The sequence below is a fragment of the Atheta coriaria genome, unplaced genomic scaffold (assembly GCF_025399875.1).
Source record: "Atheta coriaria isolate IRGN ID8LTWV9N9 unplaced genomic scaffold, Caltech_Dcor_3.1 hic_scaffold_6_pilon, whole genome shotgun sequence".
NCBI lineage: Eukaryota > Metazoa > Arthropoda > Insecta > Coleoptera > Staphylinidae > Dalotia > Dalotia coriaria.
Window position 1 is genome coordinate 11,695,780 of NW_027045448.1, and position 12,704 is coordinate 11,708,483.

Genomic DNA, 12,704 nt, shown 5'->3' on the forward strand with positions numbered 1-12,704 from the left:
TTAAACAAATAAACATGTTGTCACATTTTAAACTACCAAAGATATATTTTTACGTATTACGATAAAAACAAACAAAAACAGAATTTATTAAATTATAAATATGTCTCTGGTTTAACTGGAGTGTGCGTTCGCTGGCGGTACCACTTCAAATAGCACTTGAACATAATAGGTCACTTTATCTAAAAACATTCAAAATGATAACAAATTAGTAACTAATATTTATGTAAGTGGGTGGCATTTATATACATACCCATTATTTTTGGCCGATTCTTTTTATAAATAAACCAATAGTATACTAGTACTCCAATTAAAATAAAACCGATCGCGAATAAGTATTTGGGCGATGGATCGGTGACGATTGGCACTACTGATAAGAATATCGATACAAAGATGATGAAGATGGCAATCCATGTAGGAACCTAAAGTTTAACGTGTTAAATTCATTAAATAACGCCAAGAATAAAATATCACACGTACTCTATAAGGTCTAGGTGTATCTTTTTTCGTTTTTCTTAAAACTAAGAGTGACACCATTGCCACGCCATAGAATATCCAAATGAGGAAACTGGCAAACTCAATGAGTTCCATAATATTACCCGCAACGATGAAAGCTAATGAAATTATACCCTAAAATTTATTAATACAATTATTAATAGTTTCTTGTAAGTTTACTAGTGCAAGTTACGTACTTGCATAACTACAGAAGGGGCTGGAGTTGCCCTGCGGACATGAATGTATGAAAGATTCTCCAACATGTGTCCATCTTGACTGGCTACATAACATAATCTGAAAAAATTAAAACATGAAAATGAAAATATACATTCTAATTGAAGTCGTTTTAGATCATTCATCATACCGAGTGACACTGAACTGAATACTCAGCGCGCAACCGAAAGTACTCAGTGCGACTCCAAGTGGAATTACGAATGAAAAGATGCCGAGGACACGTTCGCCGAACACGACGGCAACAGCTTGCGCATTTACCATTTCATCGATATTCATGACGGTCATATACGAGATGTTCATGAAAACGTAAAGGAATGTAACAATTGGCACACTGATCATGATACTTCTTGGGATATTCCTGAAATTTTATATAACATATTTATAGTTAATACTTTAATTTGTAAGTAATTCTTACTTTTCAGGATTCTTGATTTCTTCGGTAACGGTAACAATGGAATTCCATCCATCATAAGCCCATAATCCACTGTAAAATGCCAATGCGATATTTTTGGGTGCTAGTTTGGTCCCTTCAAAACCTTTACCCAAATGTTCCGTGTTGCCTTTAATTAGCAACTCGTAAATGCCACCAAAAATGACAATTAAACACGCAATTACTTTAAAGGAACTGAAGATATTTTGGATTTTTACGTAGAGTTTTACGCTGGTCATATTAATGTAAGTTATTAATCCTGAAAATGTTGTTATTTCATTATGAGCTGCTACAATTTAAAAAATATGTTTTTTACCTAAAGCTAAAATGGCGACGTATTTTTTAATGGCTTCTGTATCCATATCACAAGCACCCAATGCGTCCAGGATTGGTTTGCATAAATATTCGGCAAATGTCAACGTGATAACAGCTACTTCTGCAGGTCTCAGCACCACCACATACACCCAGGACGCAATGAACGCTGGTAAATTACCCCAGAATTTATGCAGCGTACTGAAGGAGTCCATGAAGTAAGCATATTCAGCACCGGATCTGGGAACAACAGTTCCCAATTCGGCGAATGTTAAGGCTCCTAAAAATTAAATACCAAAATATAATAATGTATAATATGTTTCGGGTAAAGTTTAATCTGTGTCGCCGTTCCAAAAAGTCTGGTAGGTACTTGTAAGCAGGAAGAATCTTAATTAACGACATTCTTTTCATACAATTGTCATTGTCATGGTATTCTTTGGCGAATGTTAGGCGCGTTTGTTTGGACATGTTTAATACGTTAATCGGTTTGTTTATTGTCGAACCTACCGAGCAACGAAATTAGGCCGCAAACGATCCAGATGATGATGCACATTCCCACGGAGCCGGAATGTTCGAGCGCTGATGCCGGCGAAACAAAGATGCCCGAGCCGATCATCACGGCCAGGATCATGTTGATGGCCGAGAAGAGGCCCATTTCTCGTTTGAGGCCGACATTTTCGGAGGATTTTGCAATGCCTGAAATTTGTGGTAGGTTCAAGTTTTAATGTAAGTTTTAGCATTCCTTTTAATAACAAAGCAATAAAAGTGATAAATATATATTGCAAATGTTTGACTGAATGGTAGTTGCTTCACGACTGATAACAGTGCTACTTATCGCTAACATGAAAACAAATTATGCAATAAATTAGATTAAAAAGTTATATTGATTGTAAAGAGATCATTGCAAACGTCATCGTCATCAAACAATTTAAATGATTGACTCCATTAGGAAGATTTTCCTAAAAAATGTGCTTGGTGAATCAATGTATGACAATAAATTATTTATCGACTAAAATTTATCGATAAAAGTTAGTGAACATTTTCATATTTAGAATTAATAATTATTGATTACTGACTAATGATAAAATTTTAAAAATTAGGAAGTAACTGTAGATTAGAAAATTTTGTAGATTTTTAGAATCGTATTATCAGAGTGTGTTCTTGAAGAATTTTTGGTAAAACACATATCCTCGAAATTGATATCAAGTATTAGGTTTGATTGTATTTGATTTTATTTTAGAATTCTACCATAAGTAGGTAATATCGTGGAATGCACCCGAGAGTACATAGTGATAAGAATCTATTGGTTTAGTAATTGAGATTGTGATGTAAGACGGTTAGTAATATCTTCTGATGTTTGATAAAAAATCAATAGCACGTGGGGAAAATCACTGGAAGCGAAATTAACGCATTGTGACATAAAGTCGTAAAGTTTTATTATAATGTAATTACTACCAACTCATCAGTAGTCGTTAAAAATTAAACACACTACTTTGTAATCAACCAAAGTGATAAAAAAGTGATAATTTACATTGAACCACGTGTTTCCTGTTTTTCTTTCTTTTATATAAATCTAAGCAACACATTTACTTGTAATAGATACTGATCATATGGTATTTAATAGTTCATTTATCATAACTTGTAATTCAATACAATACCATTGATCACCTAGTAGAATCTGCAACCTTCGCAATTTTTCAATCAATCATTCGCAATCGCAAGAAAGTAAAACATGCACACGTGCTTAGCGCAACTATTATTTATTGTTAAATACATAGTTAACTAGAAAGGTATAAAATTGACGCGCACTGACATTAAACTATTTTAACTACATAATATTAACATTGCAATATTTATGGGAAAATAATTAACAGGACTTTTTACTTACCGCCGCCACTCATGATGAAAACTTTAGTTTAAACTTTTACTTAATAATATCACTTTAAATTTAAATTGGAAGATATGTTCGTGTAGATCCGTTGATCAAATCACCTCCTCATTGGTTGGTTAAAATATTAAATCATGTTTAGTCTGCGCTGTTCTTCAAAGAAAATTTTGAAAAACGAAGCGCGCTGGTTCGATCCCAAGCAAATGACTGACTGACTGACTGGAGCAGCTACCGCGCACAGCTTTTATTTTATGTGCACTAAATTCACCAAACGATTACATTTATTTTCTATACACTGTGCTTTATAAGACGTTGATAAATACATTAATTACTAAAATTGAGATAGCACTCGCCGCGATCGGTTCGATCCGTCCGCACGACAGCGGCGCTTATCTTGGAACTTTTCGAAAATAAAAGCGACGCGAGTTTATATTCCTTCTGTGTAAGCTTTGTTACATTATCGCATCATCTTTGGGAACTTGGATAAAGAAAATTGATAGTTTTGGTGAGTTTGTTTTTGATAATATTGTAGTTATACCTATTGTAGGTAATTGTCTTTTATTTATTTAGTATTTAATGAGTTTATTGCTTTATTATTTGATTCTTCTTTGAAACTATTTATTGCTCACTAAGTTTAATGTGTTGTTGTGCTTCTTTGTATTAATCCGTTGGGCTTGCATTGACTCATAATTACGCCCACTATTTTAATCACAACTTATTATCAGCAAACCACAGAACATAATAATATTAAATAATATTTTTTGAAAAGCACTAATATTTTAGTTTATATTCGTCCGGGCAGTATACACATATTTACACATTTTACCAATCGTTCGCATTGCGCGCTGAATGTAATGTAATGGCAATTTTAACAATGTTTATGTTTGTTGGTTGTCGGCGTGTTTTTGTTCATTTGCATTCGATCGTCACACGTTGCATGCATGTATGATAGAAGAGACGGCGCACTACCGTGTTTGCTTAGAACTTGTGTTGAACTGGCGGCTGTTATCATCACTTATTAACATTATTGTTGTCGCCGCGCCGCGACCCATCGTCACTGTGTGAAAGTGCGAAAAAACTGTGGCTGGCTGAAAATTACTAGAATATTTTGAGTTTTTGGTGCGTCAGTGTTTTTTAGATTTTGTGAGCTTTGCGGGGTAGTTCAATGGTCTGCGTCTTATTTCTGGCAAACAAAAACCCAAGTTAAAATTATAAATTTTGAATTGTCAATGAACTTTTTTGTGTTTTGTTTTAAGTATAAGCGTTGTTTGAAAAGAAGCAATATTTTTTAAATTTTACTTTTTAATGTGTTTTTTGTACGTCAAATTAAAAAAAAAATGAAAGCAAATTGCAATCAAACATAGTAACAAAGTTTAAAACTGATATACACAGATACAGCTGCATATAATTGTCATTGAACCTGTTTGCCTTTCCTTTATGTTTTATATCTTGCTTCGCTACGTGTTTTACGAGAATGCGACTTTTGTACCCGTAATGCAATTAATTATAGCAGTGCGCTACTTACTTGGTTATATGTTATTTATATTTTCTTTGTATGTAAGCAACAATGCGAATAATATTCTTCCATGTTTAAATTTTGCATGAATGTGAAAATTTACAATAGATTATAATCCAGGGACTTATATCATCAAGGATTAAGTAGTTTAGTGTTTCCTAATGTCGTCTTATTTTGATGCCGGTAAACATTTTCAAGTAGAATGTAGTTTGCAACAATTTAGATAACTACTACTGCAAATTAAATTGCAAGTTTCGCGTTGAGATAAGGCTATGTGTTAAGCATTAGTCTAGTTTTTATGAATTGAAGGAAATTATGAGTGACAATTTACTATTGTGTTAGGCTTGGAAACTTTGACTTTGAGTTCATAACGATAAGAGTGTGTATGATGATTGTGTATAATAATAACATGAATAATCACAAAACATAAACAATTAGACAAAAGGAACATCTGCTAAAGAATATATTATCAGTCATAAAATTTTTTAAAAATATCATTTTTATTGTTTTGTTATAGTGTTATAGGCTAATATATTTAGTTTACAACATTACTAACGATAATTAAATTTCAGGAAATTTAAATGCATAGCAGCAAAAATTCCTTTAATTGCATGACTCTACTTGAAGACATTTGTATATTAAACCAATATTATCAGTTAATACGTACACATTTGACCTTGTTACCTTAAAATATTCGCACTACCGTATGTTTGATAAGCATTGATTTCCCGCAAAGTGATTGCAAGTAACCTGAGTCAAAATAAAAAATCTAAGAGAGTAAGGAATAATAAAAGACAGTGGCGGATTACGGCCTAGGCGCACTAGGCGCGCGCCTAGGGCCCCGGCTGCCTGGGGGGCCCCGACTGCCTGAGGGGCCCCTGGCACTTATATGTCCCATATAGACATAGTAATTCCACAAATACTTCATCAGTTCGTTTTGACCTCAGCCTTTATGAATAGCGTATTGGTTTTTACTTGGCGCCCAAAACGGCATTTCACACGTGTCCGCAAAGCAACCGTCACGGATATATAGCTGACTTAAAACTTTTTATCTCCGATTTTATTTCTTTATGACAAACTGTTTAAAATAAAATTTGGATGTTTTCTGCCACGAATTTTTGTGACCTTTTCTTGAATATTGCATTAGAAAGTTGTAGCTATAATGCGAGTAGTAGTAGTATTGCCAATTTTTTTAAATTTCCAACATCTGTGGAGGAGATGAGTTGAGGAATATTCCATTGAGGTTGTAAAATAGCGGGTAACTCTTTTTTGGAATATTAATTATTTCGTCTTTCTATCATTTTTTCACATCTGCGGAACACGTTGTACCAACGTTTATCCTCCTACAATTTTTATCTAGATTTTTGGGGTGGTAGTTGGATTAAATAAAAAACAGAGAGTGGTCAGTGAGTCTTGAATCACAATCCCGACAACACTAGTTCTACAAAAGTTTTTTCTCGAAGTTTTGTGCATAGACGATTTGGCGTGGGTGATTTTCAAAACTGCAGTCAATAATCAACAAGAGCTTCTATAAAGGTGCATCGTTAATATTTCTTATTATATTTATTATTTATTATTATTATTATTATTAGATATCACAAACTGTAGGGGCCAATCTTATGATAACGCTGCTAACATGTCTGGCAAGTACAGTGGATTGCAGGCACGCATAAAACAACATTCCAAATCAGCTGAATTCATACCATGTGGAAGTCATTCTTTAAATTTGGCTGGGAATACTGCAGCGGAATCTTGTTCTGGAGCATTACAGTATTTTATGTTTTTGCAAAATATATATACTTTCTTTGCTGCATCTACAAGACGGTGGAATATTTTAACTGAATGCATGAAGGATAAGAATTCTAAAAGTATCAAGAGAATAATTGATACACGATGGTCCGCAAGAGCTGACGCTGTTTTAGCCCTAAGACTCAATTATCATTATATTTACCAATCGTTGATAAAGGTAACCACAGATCCCAATGAAAAACCAATTTCAAAATTAGAAGCAAAAAAATTATCAAAAGAGTTCGATCAATTTGAGACGGCACTGTTAACAATTTTCTGGAACAAACTCCTGCAGAGAATCGAAATTACCAGCAAATACTTACAGGAACCAAAGACAAATATTCTTAATAGTGTTAGTTTATTAAAATCATTAAACGAATTTATAACAGAGGTCAGAAATAATATCGAAACTGTTGAAGAGGAGGCTAAATCCCTAACAGCTCATCATTCTTATAAAGAGATGAGACAACGAAAACGCAAATATCCATATGATGAAACGAACAAACATGATACAGCATAGTGCATATAGTGCGTGTGGATTAAGCTTACTGGGGATACCACGATAAAAAAAAACGCGCCACGTACCTCATGGTGGTGTGGAAATGAGTTTTTGGCACAAACGAATGTTGAAGTAGACTTTGCGGCGCCCGTACGCTAAAACTATTAATTTTACTGGGCTAATAACCGTTTTTGAAAATTTTCGGATTTAGGGGCCCCAAACTTGATTTGCGCCTAGGGCCCCACTGAAGCATAATCCGCCACTGATAAAAGAACATAATCTGTAATGCATCCAATAAAAAACATGTTTAATTCAAAACTGCTGCAATAAACATGAACCAAAAGTAATTAATTAACAAGATATCAATATACAAAATATTTTCATAGATCATCATCGAGGGCCGATTCAAATAACAAATGGGTTTTCTCCACGATGGGATCAACCTTCAACGGTTTATGTAGCAGTTTAAATATTCCGGTACCAATCGGGGCAGGCATACCCATGATGATGTTCTCTGACACGCCATTAATACGATCGGTTTGACCGTAATACGCCGCGTCGAATAAATGATCAGCAGTTCGCTCAAACTGAAAGTGTCAAAAGAATTCATTCATTATTATTTCAATTATACTTGTGACTAATTTTATGCAATGCAATAGAATACGAATTGTTATCAGGTGAATAGTAGGTAGCTTACCGAGGCCAGATTCAGCACCGATTGTTTCATTTTCGCAAGGCCATAACGTGTGATGCCAAGAACTTCCCCGGTGTGCGTCATCTGCGCCGCCAGAAGCATGATATGTCGAAAGTCGACACTCATACCGTGATTTTCCATTACCATTTTGATTTCAGTCATGATTGTTTCCCTGCACAGAGAGAGCGTATATTGCATCGATAAATAATGAAACGATTGGAAATGTCTGAAGAAATTGTAATGTATGCGTTACCTTGCAGCTTCGATTCCCAGCGTATTGTAAACTTCGATGATGTTATTGGAGAAGGTTTTCCTGGCGTCGACGCCATAGGTCGCCATTACTTCACGTAAGTTGTCGCCTTCGACGCACAAGTTGTACATTGTCTTTCCACCTTTTTCTTTTTTAGCGATTACTGCTCGATTTACAGTTGGCAAGCCCTAAACAATATTAGTTATAATATGATGGTATATTTTTATCATTTTGAGCCCTTACTTTAATAACAACATTCGGTATGAGGTCCTTTAACTCATGCATATTGAAATTCAATCTATAGCCATGTTTCGAATGATTTGGATGGACAGTGAGTATAGTTTCGCTCTGCACGCGTACATCGCTTGGCTTCAGCTTCAATTTAGACGTACATAAATTATACCTAATCGAATTCGCATTCACTTCCAATTGCAACAGCTTTATTCTCTCATAATTCAACTGAATAAGCAGGAATGCATCATGTTTGGTGTAAACATCTTCGATATAAGTAGTAATTTCCCCAAGCGTTGTCCTTTCAATTCTGCCTTTTACTCTTCTTGAAAACTCCGGGTCATAAGGATCCACCAAGCACGCCGTGATGATAGGCGTTGAGATGTTTTTACTAGCGTTGATAATTTCTTTGATACGCGGCACACCTTGAGTAATGTTCATGCTAGCAACACCAGCAAAATGGAAAGTCTTGAGGGTCATCTGCGTTCCTGGTTCGCCAATACTCTGCGCGGCTAACGCACCTACCGCAGTTCCAGGTTCAATTATGGAACGTGTATACTTTTGTCCGCATGTTTCAACAAATGTTACTAGTTGACTGCAGGTTACACGTTCGACCTCTTTGAAGGGACCAGTTGAAATTTTGTAGTTCAAATTTATTGCGTCTACCTTTGCTGCTATCCCATGAATAAAATCGCTAACAAACACAACATTATCATTTTTCACAACTATTATCTTTAGTTAGAAATAATTTACCTCAGTTCTCTTTTAAAGTCATCACTACAAGCCCCTAAAGCGTTATCACTGCTGGTGATTAGTGCTTTGGTCGCCCGCATGATTTGATTTCCATCAAGTGGTTTTTCTTCCCTGTAAGGATGTTTTGCTTTTACATGTTCTAGCACTCTGTCAAAATCAACCGGACAATCTTTGCCTTCCATGTAAGTCGGGTCCAAACCATCGCAACCATAGGTAAATTGTACAATGTCTCCTTCGGCATTACGGACCGATCCGTCATAATGTACAACAAGATCTTCCAAGGATTTAACAAGACGTCGCTGCATGTACCCGGTTTCAGCTGTTTTTACAGCAGTATCAACTAAGCCTTCTCTGCCTCCCATTGTATGGAAGAAAAATTCTGTGGGTGTTAAACCGGAATAGAAACTGTTTTCAACAAAACCTTTAGCAGCTGGAGTACGTGCTATAAAAATTTAATTTAATTAGCTTTAAAAACGTAATAACCGTTAATAAAACTTACAATTCCTGGCAAAATGAGGCAAGGATCTGTCTTCAAATCCGTTCGGTACTCGTTTTCCGTTCAAGGCTTGTTGGCCCACACAAGCAATCATTTGTGAAATGTTAATAAATGAACCTAATAATAACAAATGTTTTTCAGATTCTAGTATATACTAGTTTTATTCCACGTACCTTTCGATCCAGAAAGAGCCATAATCAAAGGACTATTTGTGGGATGTAATTCAGCAACACAAGCCTGTCCGGCGTGTTCACGAATAACGGACAACTCTTTCAAAATTACAGCTTCCAAGGATTCTTCCACAGAGCAACCGGGTTGGGTTTGTAACTTTCCCTCATTCATATCCTTAATATAACCATCGCAATTTCTGTACCCATCGCTTAATAGCGCCATTTTTCGTCTAATTAAGTTCTCACCAGGTGTTACATCGCCAATCCCAATGGAAAATCCGGTATTCATCAGATAATATGACGCCATTCGAGCTATTATATAAGAAATTGTAAATAAAAATAATTTGCGCCAATTATACTACTTACCTAAGCGCCACATTGATTTAATCGAAAAATCCTCTCCAAAATCACGCAGGATAACATAAAATATACTCCCACCCTTTCCGCCAGAACCCAAATGACCCTTATCTAAAGTTCCAGCCAACAATTCAGAATTTCTAATAATAACATAGGAATCCTTTACGCACATTTCCCGATTCTTTGTATATGCTTTGCCCTTCGCTTCAAGATTGGCTTTGACTGGGCAATCGCGATTAGGACGGAAAATCATACTCATAATTTGTTTACCAGTCCAGAATGGTCTCGGTTTTATTATCGCTGGAGTTGGTAAATGCAATGTCATATTGCTATCATTACCAGCAAGCAGACTAGCCGCCAATTGAGACGCATGTTGATAATCCAAGAAAGTATTCTTGCTTGTTATCAAATATGCACCGGTCAAAAAGTCTTGTGTGGCTGCGATTAGTAATTCGCCGTTTCTGGGCGTGACCAAATTACTTTTATTCCCCATTAAGATAAGCGCTTCGGCTTTGGCCTCCTCTGTTTGTGGCAAGTGCAGATTCATTTCATCGCCGTCGAAATCCGCATTGTATGGATTGCAGACGCATTCGTTAAACCGGAATGTGCGATGATTGTGAATTTTGGCTTTGTGCGCCATAATAGATAACTTGTGTAAACTTGGCTGACGATTGAACAAGACCACGTCGTTGTTGTGCAGATGCCGCTCGACTAAATCACCAAGTTTTAATTCTTGGGCGAGTTTTTCACGGTTGCCGTACTTTAGGAACTTTTTGAATTGTGAGCCTTTTTGTTGCACGTAATTTGCGCCGGGCCATTGGTCTGGACCATTCATGACTAATTTTTTCATAAGGTTTATGTTTGCTCTTGTGACGCGCTCGGGGAATGTTAAGATTTTTGCTATATGGCACGGTACACCTACCTACGATTTTGAATCGAATAAAAATAGAATTAAGATTAAGTACTAATACTAATTCTTTGTTGTTTACTTTGAGCTATTTAAAGCTTTTTTTAACTCTAAGTGGGTACTTACTTGATCAATTTCCAAATTGGGATCCGGCGAGATCACAGTTCTTGAAGAGAAATCAACTCGTTTGCCTGATAAGTTACCACGAAATCGTCCTTGTTTACCTTTCAGCCTTTGAACCAATCCACGGCCAGGTTTCTTCGGCTAGGTACAAAATACATTATTAATTACTGATTGTAAGTAAAAATTTAAATTATTACCATCATTGATAGAGGAACTCCAGACAATTCACTATTAATATACATTGCAGTTTGAAGCTGCAAAAAGTCCCAACCCTCTTGATACATGTTCACCGACGCGCCGGACAACTTATGTTTTTTTATCACATCATTAATGAAAATGATTTCAGATTGCTTCATTGTCAAATCATCTTCATTCGTTCCCGCTTTTAAATCTGAGACAACTGATGGTCTTATGCAAACCGGAGGAACAAGCATTCTGGTGAAAATTAAATCTACTGGTCTTGATCTGAAAATTTTTTCATTAATAATTACATAAATAGATTAATAACTAATTTGTACTTTGTAGCATCCATAGCCAAGAGGGGTATATCCTCAATGGGTATTTGTTCAAACAATTTTAAAACATCAATTGGTGTTAATGCTTCCATGTAAGTCATATTTGTTACTGCTGATTGCAACTCAGGGTTTAATTCAATTGCAGGATTAAACTCAGCTAAAACATTTGAATGATGTAAAGTTTATTAATATTTTCCAAAACAATATACCTAGAGTTGCTTGAAGAACAGGATCTCTTTCCTTTCTACCCCTAAATTTCTCATGAATAATTTTTAAAACTCCACCAGCAGAACCACCAGATTTGCTAGCTGTTAGTTTTTTTACCACTCCATTGACACCCTTGCATTTGAAGCATTTGCTTATCTTCTTGCTCTTCTCAATAATCTTCTTCCTGATAGCTTTCTTTGTCATGTAGCTTAGATTTGGATTGCACAGTCTAGCTCTAAACTGCTGCTTGTCCTGTTCAGTCATTAATAGTTCCCCACATCTCTTGCAGATGCATTGTAAAATACAAATTATACTCCTGAAGTAACCCACATGAAACACAGGCAGTTCAAGATCAATATATCCAAAGTGGCCAACACATTCATTGATATTTTTGTTGCATGTTGAGCAGGGGGAGTCTTTTGAGTTTGTGCCCTGAATTATTAATAATGATTAAATATTGTGAAATTTACTTCATGTTAAAAATAATATTACCAGTCTTTTATCAAGAACTCCGTAGGGAATCGGGGTACGTTGGGCATCTTGATTGTATAAATTCTTTGAAACTATGTGAATATGAGCCTGCTGTTGCATGCTTTCAGCACTTTCAACACCAAAACTCACATGGGAACTAAAACGTTTGCATTAATATTAATTTAATTTCTTCTAAAAAAATTAGTTTACTTACATCTTTCTGGCCACATCGGCCTCTCTATATTGTTCCTTCGGCATTTTTAAAGCCTTCCAGAGGAAAGTTTGAAACTACATGTGCGGTGTTTATTTTGGTGTCGCGTGAACGTAGGTTATAGTATCAAATTTTATGTATAGTTGATTGCCTACACCGT

General features: G+C 35.6%; 2 protein-coding genes and 1 long non-coding RNA gene across 3 annotated transcripts; 1 reads left to right on the forward strand and 2 right to left on the reverse strand.

The window, feature by feature from the left end:
- Window positions 1-17: 17 nt before the first annotated feature.
- LOC135794640 (b(0,+)-type amino acid transporter 1-like) lies at window positions 18-3,497 on the reverse strand. The gene is made up of 9 exons (XM_065305978.1): window positions 3,357-3,497; window positions 1,976-2,164; window positions 1,473-1,748; window positions 1,142-1,415; window positions 857-1,084; window positions 690-786; window positions 478-627; window positions 251-419; window positions 18-179 (listed from the first exon to the last, which is right to left on the reverse strand). Exons 1-9 carry the CDS (start codon window positions 3,367-3,369, stop codon window positions 112-114), a joined length of 1,464 nt encoding a protein of 487 aa, XP_065162050.1. The 5' UTR covers window positions 3,370-3,497; the 3' UTR covers window positions 18-111.
- Window positions 3,498-3,719: 222 nt separating this feature from the next.
- Window positions 3,720-9,714, forward strand: LOC135794645 (uncharacterized). Its single transcript, XR_010548927.1, has 3 exons — window positions 3,720-3,861; window positions 8,114-8,434; window positions 9,231-9,714. It is a non-coding gene; the product is annotated as an uncharacterized lncRNA (long non-coding RNA).
- On the reverse strand, window positions 7,450-12,673 carry Polr3A (RNA polymerase III subunit A). Its single transcript, XM_065305973.1, has 14 exons — window positions 12,548-12,673; window positions 12,355-12,490; window positions 11,865-12,294; window positions 11,659-11,812; window positions 11,338-11,605; window positions 11,144-11,281; window positions 10,120-11,032; window positions 9,757-10,065; window positions 9,587-9,700; window positions 9,088-9,529; window positions 8,347-9,028; window positions 8,107-8,291; window positions 7,857-8,025; window positions 7,450-7,746 (listed from the first exon to the last, which is right to left on the reverse strand). Exons 1-14 carry the CDS (start codon window positions 12,589-12,591, stop codon window positions 7,540-7,542), a joined length of 4,191 nt encoding a protein of 1,396 aa, XP_065162045.1. The 5' UTR covers window positions 12,592-12,673; the 3' UTR covers window positions 7,450-7,539.
- Between the last annotated feature and the right edge of the window lie 31 nt (window positions 12,674-12,704).

What these genes read in the sequence shown, in the direction of transcription:
- LOC135794640 (XM_065305978.1), bottom strand. An exon ending in GAAATCAAGAATCCTGAAAA is followed by an intron (nt 1,085 to 1,141) that starts GTAAGAATTACT and finishes ATAAAATTTCAG; the next exon opens with GAATATCCCAAGAAGTATCA. An exon ending in ATTCAGTTCAGTGTCACTCG is followed by an intron (nt 787 to 856) that starts GTATGATGAATG and finishes TAATTTTTTCAG; the next exon opens with ATTATGTTATGTAGCCAGTC.
- Polr3A (XM_065305973.1), bottom strand. Translation starts at nt 12,591, where the DNA reads ATGCCGAAGGAACAATATAGAGAGGCCGATGTGGCCAGAAAGAT. An exon ending in GGCTCTTTCTGGATCGAAAG is followed by an intron (nt 9,701 to 9,756) that starts GTACGTGGAATA and finishes TGTTATTATTAG; the next exon opens with GTTCATTTATTAACATTTCA. An exon ending in TACCGAATGTTGTTATTAAA is followed by an intron (nt 8,292 to 8,346) that starts GTAAGGGCTCAA and finishes AATATTGTTTAG; the next exon opens with GGCTTGCCAACTGTAAATCG.